Here is a 15,284-nt window from a genome sequence, read left to right as displayed (position 1 = left end):
TTGATTGTTATTTTTGTTTATATTTTTTTAAAGTGAATTTGACATATTCACAACTACGTAAGATGGCGTTGATTTGTTATCATGTTGATCTTCTATGCTTTGAACTCTCAAATTAGATTTAGATACCATATTTGCATTTGTGTATAATCTTCTCATGTCCTTCAATTTTGAGTTGCGATTTGTCATTGCCAGTAACCTTTTAATAGTTTGATCATCTTTTATGGTTTATTTATCGTTGCAGTCAGACTTATTTATTTTACCTTTTATTCAAGTTTATTTAGTTATATTTTTTAATCTTTCTTTTGTATGACATTTATGTAATTTAAGTGACTAGTTTCTTATATTAATGATTATAGAAAATTGTATTTATTATGTGTTTAATTTATACTTATAGTGGTAAACTTTCATTGTAATTTAAATATTTTAATTTAATAAAATTAACAATTTTTATTAAAAAACTATACTAAAATAAATTAAAAAATATTTATACAATAACTACATACATATTTATTATTTAAATATTATAAATATGCTCCTTATCATATTTGAGTAATCTCAAAGGTTTAAAGAAGTGTTGTCGTTATTTGAGGTATTGAATTTAAACCGTTATAACTGTAAAGTATATATACATTGTCATTTTTTAAAAAAATTATGAACTAATATTAATTTGTAATTATCACATACTACTAAAAAAAGTTAATAAGAACAGGAATTAACTGATATTTGGTAGAATAGCAACACTTTAAGTACTTAATTTGAATGTTTTAAAGTTGGAAGATCAACTATAGGAGGACTTATAATGCAATTAACCGTGTTTGTGACACATATATTGTCTATCCCAGTCTCTGTCAACTATCTTCTAGGACTTCTCTTTCAATCTCTGTTGAAACAGAGAAATGGGTACGAAGAAGAAGACTCTATTCTTCGCTTTTCTGCTACTGCTATCCACTGCTCATTCCTTCTATCTCCCGGGTGTAGCTCCTCGTGATTTTCAAAGGGTACTTTTTTTTCCAATATCCCGCTCTGGATTTTCTCTTTTTTCTTGTTTTATCTTTAATGTTTGTGGGATTCGTGGGTGAGTTTTTGTTTTTTGTTGATGGGATATTGTAGTTTGATCTAGGGATTTTAAGTGTTGATCTGATGTGCAGGTGTATTCATTTCTCTTTTTGATCTGTACTTGTTTTCTTTCTCCTTCTGCGGTTTCCTTTTTAAAAAAAAGTTTGGATTTTGATTTTAGTTTCGTTTTAATGGTGATTGCGTTGCTTGTTTTGGATTTTGGTTCTGAAATGGTGTACTAGTACTACCGTAAGCTTAACAACATTTGCTACCAGAGATGGACCGATGGTGGTATAGTTTTAGATATTTTCTTTGTATTTTTCTAGTTTAATTTCACCCCTTTCTAATTTTGTATTTCGCACCCTCTAACTTTCTAATATAGGTTCCTAAGTTGGCACTCCCCAGTATAAAATTTTGTTTCCGGGCCTGATTGCCTTTAATATTCGGATTTCGGACTCGGATTTTTCTAGGAGTTTCCGTGAATTTGATTGATCTTTGGAGGTCAAATACATGGATGATGTATCCATGCATGCCTGTCAGTACCTGCACAAAAATGAAGAGTTGGAGCAGCATAGTTTGCTACTACCATTTGAATCTTAATGCTGGGATAACCATATTTTGCTTAACAAATGATGGAATGTTTAGAATGTAACTGGAAGCTGGCGTTTCGTAATATTTTTTGGCGCAAGCTTATAAAGAGTGTTTTAGAATGCAACCGAAAGCTGGCCTGTCTGTGTTAATTATTTCATATTTGACTTGCAAAATGGACCGCGTTTCCTGATTATGGTGTAATGTGAATTGCAAACACCCTTTGCTGATCCCTGACGTGATCTAGTTTTAAGCTCATAATATCATTACTGTTATGCATGGTTAATTTTTATAAAGCTTATAACTTAGCCATTTGATCACCGGGGGCTTTTGGCGTGGTTTGAGAATTGAGGAATACTAGAGCTCTCAGTTACTCTCTCACGATTATCGATATCAAGAAATAAAGGCTACGTCATTCTTTCTCAGCATCACACCTTTTCTTTTTCTTAAAATCTTCTGAAATTAAAGATGTGTTTCTCGTAATTTATTTCCTTAAATCCAATGAATATCCAAAACTATGAAGATAAATACAATAATTTTTCGAAGTTTCAAAAGATTATCGACTATATAGGGTTAAAAGCATAAAAGCATATTTGGTGTTAATTTTATGTGGCACCGGGGCTATTTGTTTGTACGATCTAATGTTGGTAAGCCTGCAACGCTGTTTTGCATTTTTCTTTAGTATCCTCAAGGGTACATATTACTTTGCTTGAAAAAATTGTCCGTTTCCTAATTTTGAAGGCAAGGGATCTGTGGAGAGAATATTCAGATTATATTGTTCTGCTTCTGAATTTTGTTAAAGTCTTCAATATCTTTTTTTTTCATGGTTTTTATCTCCTTTATTGTTATTATTGTATTAAGACTTAAATTGTCCTTTTTCTGATTCTAAACAGGGTGATCCCCTTTATGTAAAAGTGAACAAATTGTCATCTACAAAGACTCAACTGCCATATGACTATTATTACTTGAACTACAGTAAGCCACCCAAGATCCTGAACAATGCTGAAATTTGGGGGAGGTGCTACGTGGTGACCGTATAGAGAATTCTGTCTACACTGTGAGAATCTGTACCTTTTGTATTCATATGCTGTTGGTGACAAGTGTTCTTTATTAAAAGCTTTATATCTTCAATCTCATTTCGTGTTTATCATTTTTTGTTCTTTAGTTCGAAATGAGGGAGGATCAGCCTTGCAAAGTAGTTTGTCGAAAAAAACTTGATGTTGAATCTGCAAAGAATTTCAAGGAAAAAATTGACGATGAATATCGAGTTAACATGTAAGTAATAAATGTGATGCCTTGGATTCATATTTCCTTGTTCCTTTTTCTTTTTGGAGATGTTTTATGTGATTCTTACCCTCTATTTCTTTAATGTTTGTTTTCACTCCTTTTACTGCTTGTATTATTATATGGTGCATGTTCATACTAAATTATATGGAGTTGATGCACAGGATTCTCGACAACCTTCACAAAGGAGAGATGGGAGTCAGTCAACAACATATGAACATGGTTTCCGTGTTGGGTTCAAAGGGAATTATGCTGGGGTATGATGCTCTGGGAAGTTCGTATTACTTTCAAAGATTTATGTGTTTTTTATGTTTTCTTAGCCATTCCTGTGTCATTGCAGAGCAAGGAGGAGAAGTATTTTATCAACAATCACTTGAGCTTCAGGGTTATGTTTCACAGGGATACTGAGACTGATGCTGCTCGAATTGTTGGATTTGAGGTTACTCCGAACAGGTTTTATATCAATTCCTTTTTTACTTTCTTTTCGTTCATTTGCATTTGTTTTGACATTTAGTTAGGTTTTGCAGATTTGATTATAACTTAGTCCTTAAGAGTTGTTTCAATGCAGTCTTCAATTTGATTCTAACTTAGCAAATTTAATTGTTCATTTGAAATATGCTACTCAAAAGGGGTGTGAAATTGTGATGGAATTTGTCTTCATCATGCAACATGAGAAGCTAACGTTTTTCGGACCAGGGTTATTTTCTATTGTTTATCAAATGACTCATCTGTGTCTCTTGTAAACAGTATTAATCATGAATACAAGGAATGGGATGAGAAGAACCCCCAGGTAACAACATGCAATAAGGATACCAAAAATCTAATTCAAGGTAGCACTGTTCCACAAGAAGTTGACATAGGCAAGGAAGTTGTTTTTACATATGATGTAACTTTCAAGGTACTCGGGAGTCAGGCGGCTCAGGCCCTCCCATTCTCATTCTTGTCATCATTTTCCCGCTGCATATCCTAATGCATAGGTTAATTTATGGTTTTTTTTCTTCAGGAGAGATATCAAATGGGCTTCTCGCTGGGGCACATACCTTCTGATGAATGATGATCAGATACACTGATTTTCTATCATAAACTCGTTGATGATTGTTCTCTTCTTATCTGGCATGGTGGCCATGATCATGATGAGAACGTTGTACAAAGATATTGCAAACTATAATCAGTTGGAAACCCAGGATGAGGCTCAGGAAGAAACGGGATGGAAACTTGTCCATGGGATGTCTTTAGGCCTCCAATCAATTACGGTTTACTCTGTGTTTATGTCGGCACAGGTGTCCAGATTTTTTCGATGTCTCTCGTGACAATGATATTTGCGTTACTGGGCTTTTTATCTCCTTCCAATCGTGGAGGGCTCATGACTTCTATGGTTCTCTTGTGGGTTTTCATGGGAATATTTGCCGGTTACTCTTCGGCTCGTCTATACAAAATGTTCAAGGGCATGGAGTGGAAGAGAATTGCCTTGAAAACAGCGTTTATGTTTCCGGGTATCCTGTTTGCCATATTCTTTGTGCTGAATGCACTAATTTGGGGAGAGCAATCTTCTGCCATTTGGTACAATGTTTGCTCTTGTTTGCTTATGGTTCGGTATATCAGTTCCCTTGGTCTTTGTCGGCAGTTACTTTGGTTTCAAAAAGCCAGCCATTGAAGACCCTGTGAAGACCAGCAAAATTCCTAGACAGATAGCCGAGCAGGCATGGTATATGAAACCAGTCTTCTCAATACTCATCGGAGGCATTCTTCCATTCGGGGCTGTATTTATTGAGCTCTTCTTCATCTTGACATCAATATGGCTAAACCAGTTCTATTACATCTTCGACTTCCTTTTCATAGTGTTCGTTATTCTAATAATCACTTGTGCGGAGATAACGGTCGTGCTTTGCTACTTCCAGTTGTGCAGTGAAGACTACCGTTGGTGGTGGAGATCTTACTTGACTGCTGGTTCCTCTGCTCTTTACCTTTTCCTGTACTTGGTTTTCTACTTCTTTACCAAGTTGGAGATCACCAAGCTGGTTTCAGGCATCCTTTACTTCGGGTACATGGTAATCGTTTCATAGGCTTTCTTTGTCCTGACCGGGACAATCGGCTTCTATGCTAGCTTCTGGTTTGTTCGCAAGATCTATTCTTTCGTGAAAATCGACTGAAATTGAGAATGTAGAATGAGGATCAGACCTATAAGAATACACAATGGACAAGACGAAAGCATGATGTGGAATATTTCTGGATGAAGATACGGTACGGAATTTTCCTGTTGTCTCTACTCTCAACATTCTCGTTTTCGTTTGCTCAATTATCATGTTGTAGGCTTGTCCTGGTATTTAATGTACACTGTTTAAGGACTGTACTCTTTTAAGTAGTTTCTCCTAGGCATAAAATCTATGATCCAGTCATATATCGGTCCTTTGATATCGACTTGCAACGACTTGCAACGAAACATATTCGTTAATGCTTACCGGTCTGTTTCTTTGGACGAAGATAGCATTGCGTCCAAATGAGACTGTTGGAGAGTTTGGTATAGAACATCTTGTTGTTCAAGTATGTAGTATAAATTGTTCTTCAAACCATTACTACTTCTATTTCCTTCTATTTGGGTTTCCATCTTTTCCGATTAGCTTGCTTTCCCAGAGGAAACTCGCACTTGTACTCGGGTTTTACTAAAAGAAACTCGTATTCGGTTCGGTTATTGTGCTAATTTTGAGCACACATAATCAGGCTTGTATTCGAGATGGGACTCCATTCGTATTTTCACCGAGTAAACAAGCTTAATTTCTTTCGGATTTATCATTAGTTAGAGAAACGAAAGTTTAAATACCAATTTTGAAGAATTAAGTACTTCATGTACCGATTTGTATAATGAACATATTATATATAATTACTCCTCAAATTATGCATTTTGTCCAAAGCCCGAAGGTATAACGCGAAGCCCGAGCCTAGTTCCCTAAAGGTGTAAAACTACATTATATAGTTTTCATAATTCGATAATTTATAAAAGCTCACATTAATCATTTATATTATGTCTTTTTAGCAGGTGGGGATAATTTTATTTTAATAGTTTGGGACAGTTATAAAGTAGTATTTGTTTTAATGAATAAATCTGTGTTAGGTGAATGGCAACGTACCGTGACAACGAAGCTGATTATTACCACTAATATCTATTTTGGGTTGTGTTAATAAGTTTTTTTTAACAAATTTAAATAAGGTTTTAGATTCCAAGTTTGCGGATGGGAAAAAGTTATGTGAGAACTTTGTTCCTTATTTAAAAGTTTTGTCTCAACTTGATTTGATTTCAAATATAGGGAGGGATATTTGGCTCCAATTCAGTAGGTTTCGTCTGTATCAGACAAGATTGTTTTTTTAATTCAAGTTTGAGTCGAGTCGTGTTTGGATTTAGAGTAAACATATCTAACTCCATCCACTCGAGGAATAATAGTATAATGAACTTTTATATATTTAGAGATAATTGCTATAATACTTCTCTTTTATATAAATATTTTTTATTAGGTCTATGTTTTACCTAATAAAGATTAAAAAATTATATATATATTTGTGTTGAGTGGATTGGACGTGACTTTCTTAAACTCAAGTCGAATCGGATGACGGATAAAAGAGTTATATACTCGAATCAAGTTCAAGTAGATTAAAAACCAGACCGACTCACAACCATCCCTAAATATATATAATCAGGACCATTGGACCAACGTAACTATCAAACTAGCTAGATGTCTTGAAAGACAAGTTAATTAATTATAACCTAGTCAAATGAAATAAACCGAAAACCCCATTAATTTACACTAATTTGTTTGTGAATTTAGTGGGATAATTTGTCCTTAATTTCGGGATTATGTTGTTGTCTTCGTTGTATATGTTTGACGACCATTCATTTAGAAATGCTCGAATTGTCCTACACTATGTCCCAACAAGCTTGTTTTCAATGTAAAGAACATTGGGTCGCTATGACATTCGTGAAATCTTAAACATATGTGTTTGTGTGTGTTATATATTCTATGTTTTTGCCTAGAGTCTAAGGAACATTTGTTGTACTTAAATGGGCAATCCTTGTACCACATATAAGTAATTTACACCATGTTTAACTATTATGTTTAATATCAAATAATCGTTCAAAAATAAGGTTAATATCAAATGAACGATCGAATTTCAACTCAGTTAATTTCGTTTGAAAATTATGAATTTGTATACCTTTAAATATAATTACCATCGATTTAAAGTATTTAAAAGATTATAGGTACATTAAGTGTTGTATAATTTTTTTAAAAATAAAATAATCAGAAGCATGGTTAATATTAAAAGGATGGGTATAATTTATCTTGATCCAAACGACATCAATGGTAAATGAATTGTTGTTATTTTTGAACTTATATTTACCCTATATTAATAAAAAAATTAATTTTAATTTTAAAATATTTTATTATTTTCATTTCAGTTAATCTCTTTTTTTATCTTATGAACTTTAAATTTTTAGGTTATTTTATTTTATTTTGAAAAATAACTTTATTTTATGACTTTTAAACATCATTTGATAAATTTTAAAGTATTTTTCATAAATATTTAAAAAAAATCAAGAAAATAAAAAATAATTTATATATATAATATTTTTAAGTTATTTCACTATTTTTAAAATATAGAGTAATATATTTATATCATAAAATAATTAAAATTAATTATGAATTAAATAAAAGATTAAAATCAATGGGAATATCTAAAAAAATTAAACTTGTGAACTATAAATCATCTTATCACTACACTACGGATGCGTTGAACAACTAAACTTCTATTCGTTGCCGAATTTTAGATTGTTTTAATAAATAATGTAGAAATTTCAATGAAAATGATGGGTAAATCACATTCACATCACTGGCAAAGAATCAAAGTTTTAATCTAAGCACTAAAATATGTTTACTTAAACATCATTTTATTATTTTAAAATATATTAAAATATCAAAACAATTAATTTTATAATAACATTGATATCTATATGTTTCTATGATTAAATTACAATACTAATAATGTATCCAATTTTAAAATAAAAAGAAAAAGAACACTGAAATTTATCTAACTTGTTGACATGTTTGTTTATTAGGGTGAAGACATACATATGTGCAATTTTTTTTTAAAACGTTATCATATTAAATACATAAATAAATTATATACAGTTGAATGTAATATATATATATATATATATATATATATAAACTAACATCATTTTAATAGTTTTTATAATAGTTTGATTTTTTTAATAAACGTATTAAAGTTGACCCAAGATGAATATGGGTCAGCTTTTGGTGCATAATTGAACTCTTGAGGCAAGTTGGATCTCAATGGAAGATATTTGAGTCCATTTGAGCCTAGAAAAAGGGTCTTTTATATGTAAGCAATGTAGAGGGTCTAGAAGGTCATTATCCCATTACAGAATTTTATGGCTGATTCATCCCTTATTTCTCTCTAACGTGACGTGAGATTATAGGTAAAATCTAGTTTTATCCACTCCCCTACTAATATTATTTCATCTTCCTCTTTCTCTCTTCTTAAACCCAAAAAAATTTATAGAAGCAAAATCGGTGAAGGTTAAAAAGATTCAAGGGCTTAGGAGGTAAGACATCTAATCTTTATTATCTAGCATTTAACATTAGATTTTATTAACATAGAAAAAGTACAAATGCATTTAACCATTTCACATTTAAACATTAGGAGCCTAGTAATATTTGTTTAAAGATACATTTAACCATTTCACATTAAATGCTTACATTCTTAACATTTTTGGTGCTCGAATCGAAATCTATGTAAATAAAAACAATTCATTCGTACATTCTCGAGTTAATTTATTCTCCATAGAATAAGATAAGTCGTAAGCTTGAGTTTTGAATGAATTTAACCTCTAGGGTGAAGAAAGCTCTGTCCAATGCATTCATGCATTCTAGAGTTTCTTAAATTATTCTCCATGCTTATAAAAAGAGTTTCACTAAATAATTTTTTAGTTGTGGTATCTCCAATCGCTCAATTAGTGTATGCTTAAAGGGTTATATTTAAATATTTTAAAAATTCTATATATAAAATAATATTTTAAAGAAGTTCATGGCAAAACATATTAATTTTGAGTTGTTAAAGACATTCTAAACTTGATCAAATATATGCCAATACAACAGTCAAAAATAATTTTTGATAATTGGATATCGAGTATTTCAGAAGACAACGATTGGCAACGTTCAAGATCTAGGTTTGATCAAGTTAAGAACAGTCTTTGATAGCTCCAAATGAACATGTCTTGTTTAAATTCGTGCAAATGTATATCTTTGACACACCATATATATTTATCTTTTTTATTCACTTTAATCCAACCTTCAATTTTTTTTTATCGATTTCTACGACACTAACAAAAAAGAAACTTGCTGTTAAAATTATATTGTAAAAACGTATTATATCATATGTATCTTTATAAAAAATCAATATAAAAATTATTTGTTGTTTTAAAAATGTTATTCAGGTAAAAAGGCCCTGGGAGGATCCACCGACTCGATCATAGTTTCGTTTTTTCTACATATAAAACAAAGAAGATACCTTTAGACTTGAGTGTTTACGTTGACCCACAAAAGTTTTAGAGTGCATTTGGTTCACGGAGTGTAAGATTATCGGTGAGAATAAAAGATTATCAGAGAATAAGATTATTGGAAATGTTGTATTTTGTGTTTGGTTGGTTTAGCAAAAATGTAAGATTACCGTGTTTGATTAAAAAAATAAAAGATTATTGGAATATATATTTGACCAAATTATCATTATTATATATTTGTATAATATTACAAATTGTAAAATATTTATATATTTTCTTTCAAAAATTAAATTCATAATATTTATATAATTTTTTTTACAAAATTAAAAATATAAAAAAAGTTTAATGAAAGGATAAAAAAAGTTTTAACTCATGAACTTCATATAAAATTTTAATTATAGATTTTTTTTATAAATCTAAAATAATTTAAGGATAAATTTATAATTTAACATTCATAAAATTTTTATTATTCAATAACAGAAAAAATATATTTTTGAAAAAAAATAAAAATTTAAAGACATTTTAATCCAAAACGCCGGTAATATTACAATACCTAAGGGAATAGAGGTAATGACATTCTCGATAATATATCACAAAAATCTAATATTAATAATAAAATATTATCGAAAATGAGATTCTCGACCAACCAAACATGCCACAATCTTTAAACCAAAAATCCCCTATAATTTTGGCAAAGAAAGGGTAATTTCGGTACACCACCGGAAAATGAACGCTCAAAATAGAACTGATATTGCCAAAATTAACGCCGGTGACTGAATATCCACGTTCCAACCAATCAAATCCTTACACGTAACCCTCCTTTCTCCACGTGTCCCCCAATCAATGCCTCCTTCACCGACGCCGTCACTTCGCTTTCCGTACCACCCACCGATAATAAAAAAAAAAACAAAATAAACCGAAAATAAATCCCATTCTCCGTTTCTCGTCGAAGCCCTAATTTTCCACCATTTTTTGTAATCATCAAATCTTTTGGATCTCCGATGGAAGAAGACGAAGAGATCCAATCGTACCCAGAGGCGGCCACTACCGAATCTGCATCGCCGGCGTCGCCGTCACCGCCGTCTAATAGTCGTGTAACCATGGCGGTAGCCGCCACGCCTCCTCCGAACTCGCCACCTCCAGAAGAGCAGGATCTGCACGAAAAGGCGATAGTGCTGGCGCTTCCGCCGCCGCAGAAGTCGAAGAGTAACGGCGGTGGAAGGGAAGACTGCTGGAGCGAAAGCGCTACGGGGGTTTTAATTGATGCGTGGGGAGAGAGGTATTTGGAGCTGAGCCGTGGGAACTTGAAGCAGAAGCATTGGAAAGAAGTGGCGGATATTGTGAGCAGCAGAGAGGGTTATGCGAAAACTCCGAAGACGGATATTCAGTGTAAGAATCGAATCGATACGGTGAAGAAGAAGTATAAATTGGAGAAAGCTAAGGTTGCCGCCGGAGGTGGGCCCAGTAACTGGGTGTTTTATGAGAAATTGGATCAACTTATAGGATCCTCGGCGAGGATTCCTACTAATTCAGCTTCCCCCGCCTCTGCCGGTGGTAGCAGTGGAAGTGCTGACTTTTTGTCTAAAGTACCGATGGGGATTCCAGTCGGAATCCGATCCAGTTTGAATCCATATCGAGTTTCTCAAGTCCAAGAAAGACGACAACAACTACACCAACAACAAAAGCAACCGAGAATGGTTGTATTGAAGAATCAGAGGAAACAGGGTCCGGTGGATATGGACTCTGAGGATGACAGGGATGATGATGATGTGGATTCTTTCGATAGTTTACCACCGCCTTCAACAGGAAAGAAGGGAAAGAAGGCAAGGAGGGTGGTCCATAAGGGTGCCAATTCAGGTGAAAAAAGAAAAAAATGGGGGAACTCGGTTAAAGAATTGACTGAGGCGATATTACGGTTCGGCGAAACGTACGAGCAAGCGGAGACAGCAAAGCTTCAACAAGTGGTGGAGATGGAGAAGCAGAGGATGAAATTCGCTAAGGAGATGGAATTGCAGAGGATGCAGTTTTCATGAAGACTCAGCTGGAGATTTCGCAGTTGAAGCAAGGAAAAAAGGGTGCCGTAATCAGCAACTCCGGTAATCATCATAGCAAAGTTAATAACAGTAATGACAACAATAACAATAGTGATTGTAGTAATTGAGTTCAGTAGGATTGGAATTTGATTAGTGGGTTAGATTTTATGTGTTTATTTGTGTGTAATGAGTAAAGACGCTAGATTTGTATTGGAATTTGTAGGGTTTGTTTTTTCAAGTGTAGTTATCATGCTTTTCTTTGTTGTACTTGATTTATCACAATTGAACTTGAAGAAGATAATGTGTACTATGTGTTAGTGACTAGATGCTCTATTAGATTGTATCCAAAGAAATTTCTCTTGAATTCATCGTGGATGTTGTTGGATATTGTCGGATCAAATCGGTTGGTGGTCGGAAACGTGAGGCTTGTGACTAATCCCTGCCTGGTCAGAAAAGTTGGGCTTGTAACTAGTCCCTGTCCGGTCAGATATAAACACAACTACGTTGCATGTGTGTGGTGAGCATTGCAGGTCTATATACCCTCTCTCACCAGAAACATACTGTGGTTGCATTGCAAATGAAGAACCTATGGCAAGACTTGGCAAATCATCAACAGTACATGATTAGGAGATTAGAAAGAAGTCAACTTCTAGAGCTAAATATGAAGGGTACGGAATTCGGTGAACGGTCGAACATACGAAGCATGAAATTCTATTCAACAAGCATGTTCCTTTTTCTGTTAAGCACAAATTCATACAAAAAGTTAACATTAAAGCTTGTCTTCTTTGTTTATTAAAAGTTGGTCAAACAAAAGCTTGCATCTAGGATTTTAGTCCTCTCTAAAAGTCAGATTTAGACGACCTGGACGGAGATTTGTTTCCTCCAAGAGATTTCCAGGTGCAGTTTTTTGCTTAATTGCAGTCACGCCATGAAAGATGTGTCTAGATTTACCACCAAATACAAGCACATCGCCAGATTCGAGTTCAATCTTGTCTGCTTTTTCGACTTCCTTTTCGTCACCATATAAAAATTCTGCTGCATCTCCAATGGAAAAGGAAACCACGGGTAATCCTTTACGTAGACTTCTCGGGCTTTCATCCTTATCCTGCAAACAACACGAGCTGAGTCTTTCAGTTGTAAAAATAAATTTATGAAATCCTAGAGGAAAGGGCGGGAAGAAAGGATTATTTCAATTAAAGCGGAAATAGTTGGGTACTGATAAGGACTTTTGACGATGGCATGCGTAAAAGGATGAAAAAAGGGGTTAAAAGTTCAGACCTGATGAAGCCCCAATCGACCACTTTCCGAGTAGAAATTAACAATGCAGATATTTGGTGACATCCATGGGAGACTGTCTTCTGCATGGCTAGCCTTAGTCTTTTGTTGAATAAGGGAATGCGAATCTTTTATTGCCTTCTCAACCAACTGATAGAATTCGCGAGGAATAGCAGGGGGAACAGAACTGTCGATTGGCCGAAGATCTCCATAGATACCTGTCTCTGGATCCCAGTTTTTGCCAAGGCACATCATTCTCAAATGCAACTTCGCACCATCACGGTAGCCTGGTTGATAGAAACCTCCAGAACCTAAACCAAGAGCTCGACAAGCTCTTACAATTTTGACCTAGAAACATACAAGGATACAAAGTAAATTAACACAGATCACAGTCCCAATCGCATTCACCCTTTTCTAACATTGTAAGAATTCATTTTAAAACATGTAAAAACACCGATAACATGGTCAAAACCTATATTAATACAGGTATGTGCTTGAAAAAGGAATATTTTCCATGTAACGGAGGTTCCTTCAATGGTCATATTCTCACAACCATGTTCATATACGTATTGGACACCAATGCTAAGTATTGGTATTTCAAGAATAATGAAGTGTGTATAGGTCAAAACACCTCAAACCAATGGATGTTGAGCCATTGAACACTCAAGGTTGCTGCAAGTCCCACCATGGTTATTATAACCACAAACACCACTAGAATAAGACTGTCGTTTCAACTCTTCATTTTTCTTGAAGTATCTGTGTCTGGCACATGAATATAGGGACATGAAACCTCCATCGATCCTCCAAATACATAGAAAACATGGAAAATTTTGACGGACACATACTCACATCAGAAACTTGGACCTGAGTCTGAGTAACATAGAAATAAGATACTCAAATTCAAGTTGCATAGACATATCAACAAGAAGGAAACACAAGTAGCTCATGGGTAAACTGGAGATATAGCAATTATCGAGAGAATTCTCTAGAAGCACATATAGCTAGAAGATTGAGATACAACATTTAGCAAGCCTTACCTGATCAGTTATAGGCAGATATTTCTTTAGAAGCACCATTCCGGGTCTCAATATGTTTCCTATTTGGCCTTCGGTTGATCTTTTCATTTCATTCCGCTTTTCTCTATTCTTTACAAGCAAAGATGGTTTGAGCATGACTGGAGTTCCGATTTTGGGCAAGCAAATGTCAAAAGGCTCAATCACATCTTGGCACTTAGCCAGACTCGAATCATTGATAACTGAACTATTTTGGGGACTCCTTTCTTGCGATGGTTCGGATTTCTCGGACTTGTCTACCGAATCGGAGATGTTAACCTTGTTGGATAGATCATGATGCAGTATAGCTGCACAGCTCTCAGTATCCTCAACTGATGAGAGTTCATTCTGGTCTTTATCTACAACGGGGATTGAGCCGATAGAACCCGAATGACAAGACAATGACTGATAATTGTCCTTAAGGGCCTCATTTGGAGTGTCCCGGGTTTTAGGAGTATCATTTTGACCTTGAAATCCAGTACCAAAAGGCAATGGTGTTTTCGGCCTATATTCATAAACAGCAGCATGCCCATGCTTAGAGTAACTTGAACAACTTCGAGACATGTTACGAAATTGTCTCCCTCGGCTTTCCAACATTCCATCATCCTGAGTATAGTTAGACTTTCCACCAGAATCCCCAGCCTGGAGATGGTGATCAAAATTATTTAAACCACGGAAAAGAACAAGAAAAAACTTTTTAGTTACTCGTGACCCGAAACATTAGCACCAGAGAATCTGCTAAGAAATTTTGACAATCCATAGAAATCAAAATTCATGATTTCGAAAGGGAAAAAAAAACGGTTCCCCCATCGGCAAACCTTATAATAAACTAAAATTAACTCTACATTTTATAATTAATGGTAAATACATAAATGACATTGAATAACGGCAAATAAAATTTCTTCAAATTTAGCAAACTATGCACCTTCAATTTTACTAAGAACTAAACCTTTTCAAGTAATTAATTTTAATTTTAATTTTAAAAAAAGCGTAAAAAATGAGTAATTAGTAAAGTTAGAGAAGAACTTACAGGGCTGTGACTATGATTGGAATAATCACCGCGAGATGAGGGCCGGCCACCGCGAGATGTCCGCTCGCGGCCGCGATACATATTCGCCGGCGAATCGAAGGGGGAGGAGAGTTGGGAGAATATTGGCGGGGGAATATATTGGACAGGTAACTGAAAAGCTATTGTGTCTTAACTCATATTTTTAAAGTAAGATTCTAAATGTAAGCGAAGAGTCATAGTCTGTTAGATACAATAAATTATTATTATTATTTGGCTAAATAATAGTTTTGCTCCCTGAACTTATATCATAATCTCAAATTATCAAAATTAAAAATTAAATGTTACTTTATTTGACATAAAATCTATTTTTAAATAGAACTTATTAAGCAACTTCATTAATGAAAAATAGGATCACTTTC

General features: G+C 34.1%; 1 protein-coding gene and 2 pseudogenes across 1 annotated transcript; 2 read left to right on the top strand and 1 right to left on the bottom strand.

The window, feature by feature from the left end:
* Nucleotides 1-861: 861 nt before the first annotated feature.
* LOC120196092 lies at nt 862-5,302 on the top strand (annotated as a pseudogene).
* A 5,085-nt stretch (nt 5,303-10,387) lies between these two features.
* On the top strand, nt 10,388-11,796 carry LOC120196091 (annotated as a pseudogene).
* A 492-nt stretch (nt 11,797-12,288) lies between these two features.
* LOC120196095 lies at nt 12,289-15,033 on the bottom strand. Its single transcript, XM_039197974.1, has 5 exons — nt 14,887-15,033; nt 14,273-14,498; nt 13,842-14,203; nt 12,808-13,152; nt 12,289-12,634 (listed from the first exon to the last, which is right to left on the bottom strand). The coding sequence occupies exons 1-5, from the start codon at nt 14,965-14,967 to the stop codon at nt 12,359-12,361; spliced, it is 1,290 nt and encodes a 429-aa protein (XP_039053905.1). The 5' UTR covers nt 14,968-15,033; the 3' UTR covers nt 12,289-12,358.
* Nucleotides 15,034-15,284: the final 251 nt, after the last annotated feature.

Source organism: Hibiscus syriacus, unplaced genomic scaffold (genome assembly GCF_006381635.1).
Source record: "Hibiscus syriacus cultivar Baekdansim isolate YM2019G1 unplaced genomic scaffold, ASM638163v2 tig00117026_pilon, whole genome shotgun sequence".
In the NCBI taxonomy this organism is placed as follows: domain Eukaryota; kingdom Viridiplantae; phylum Streptophyta; class Magnoliopsida; order Malvales; family Malvaceae; genus Hibiscus; species Hibiscus syriacus.
Note: the sequence above shows the minus strand (reverse complement) of the source record. Positions and strands in the feature narration are given on the sequence as shown.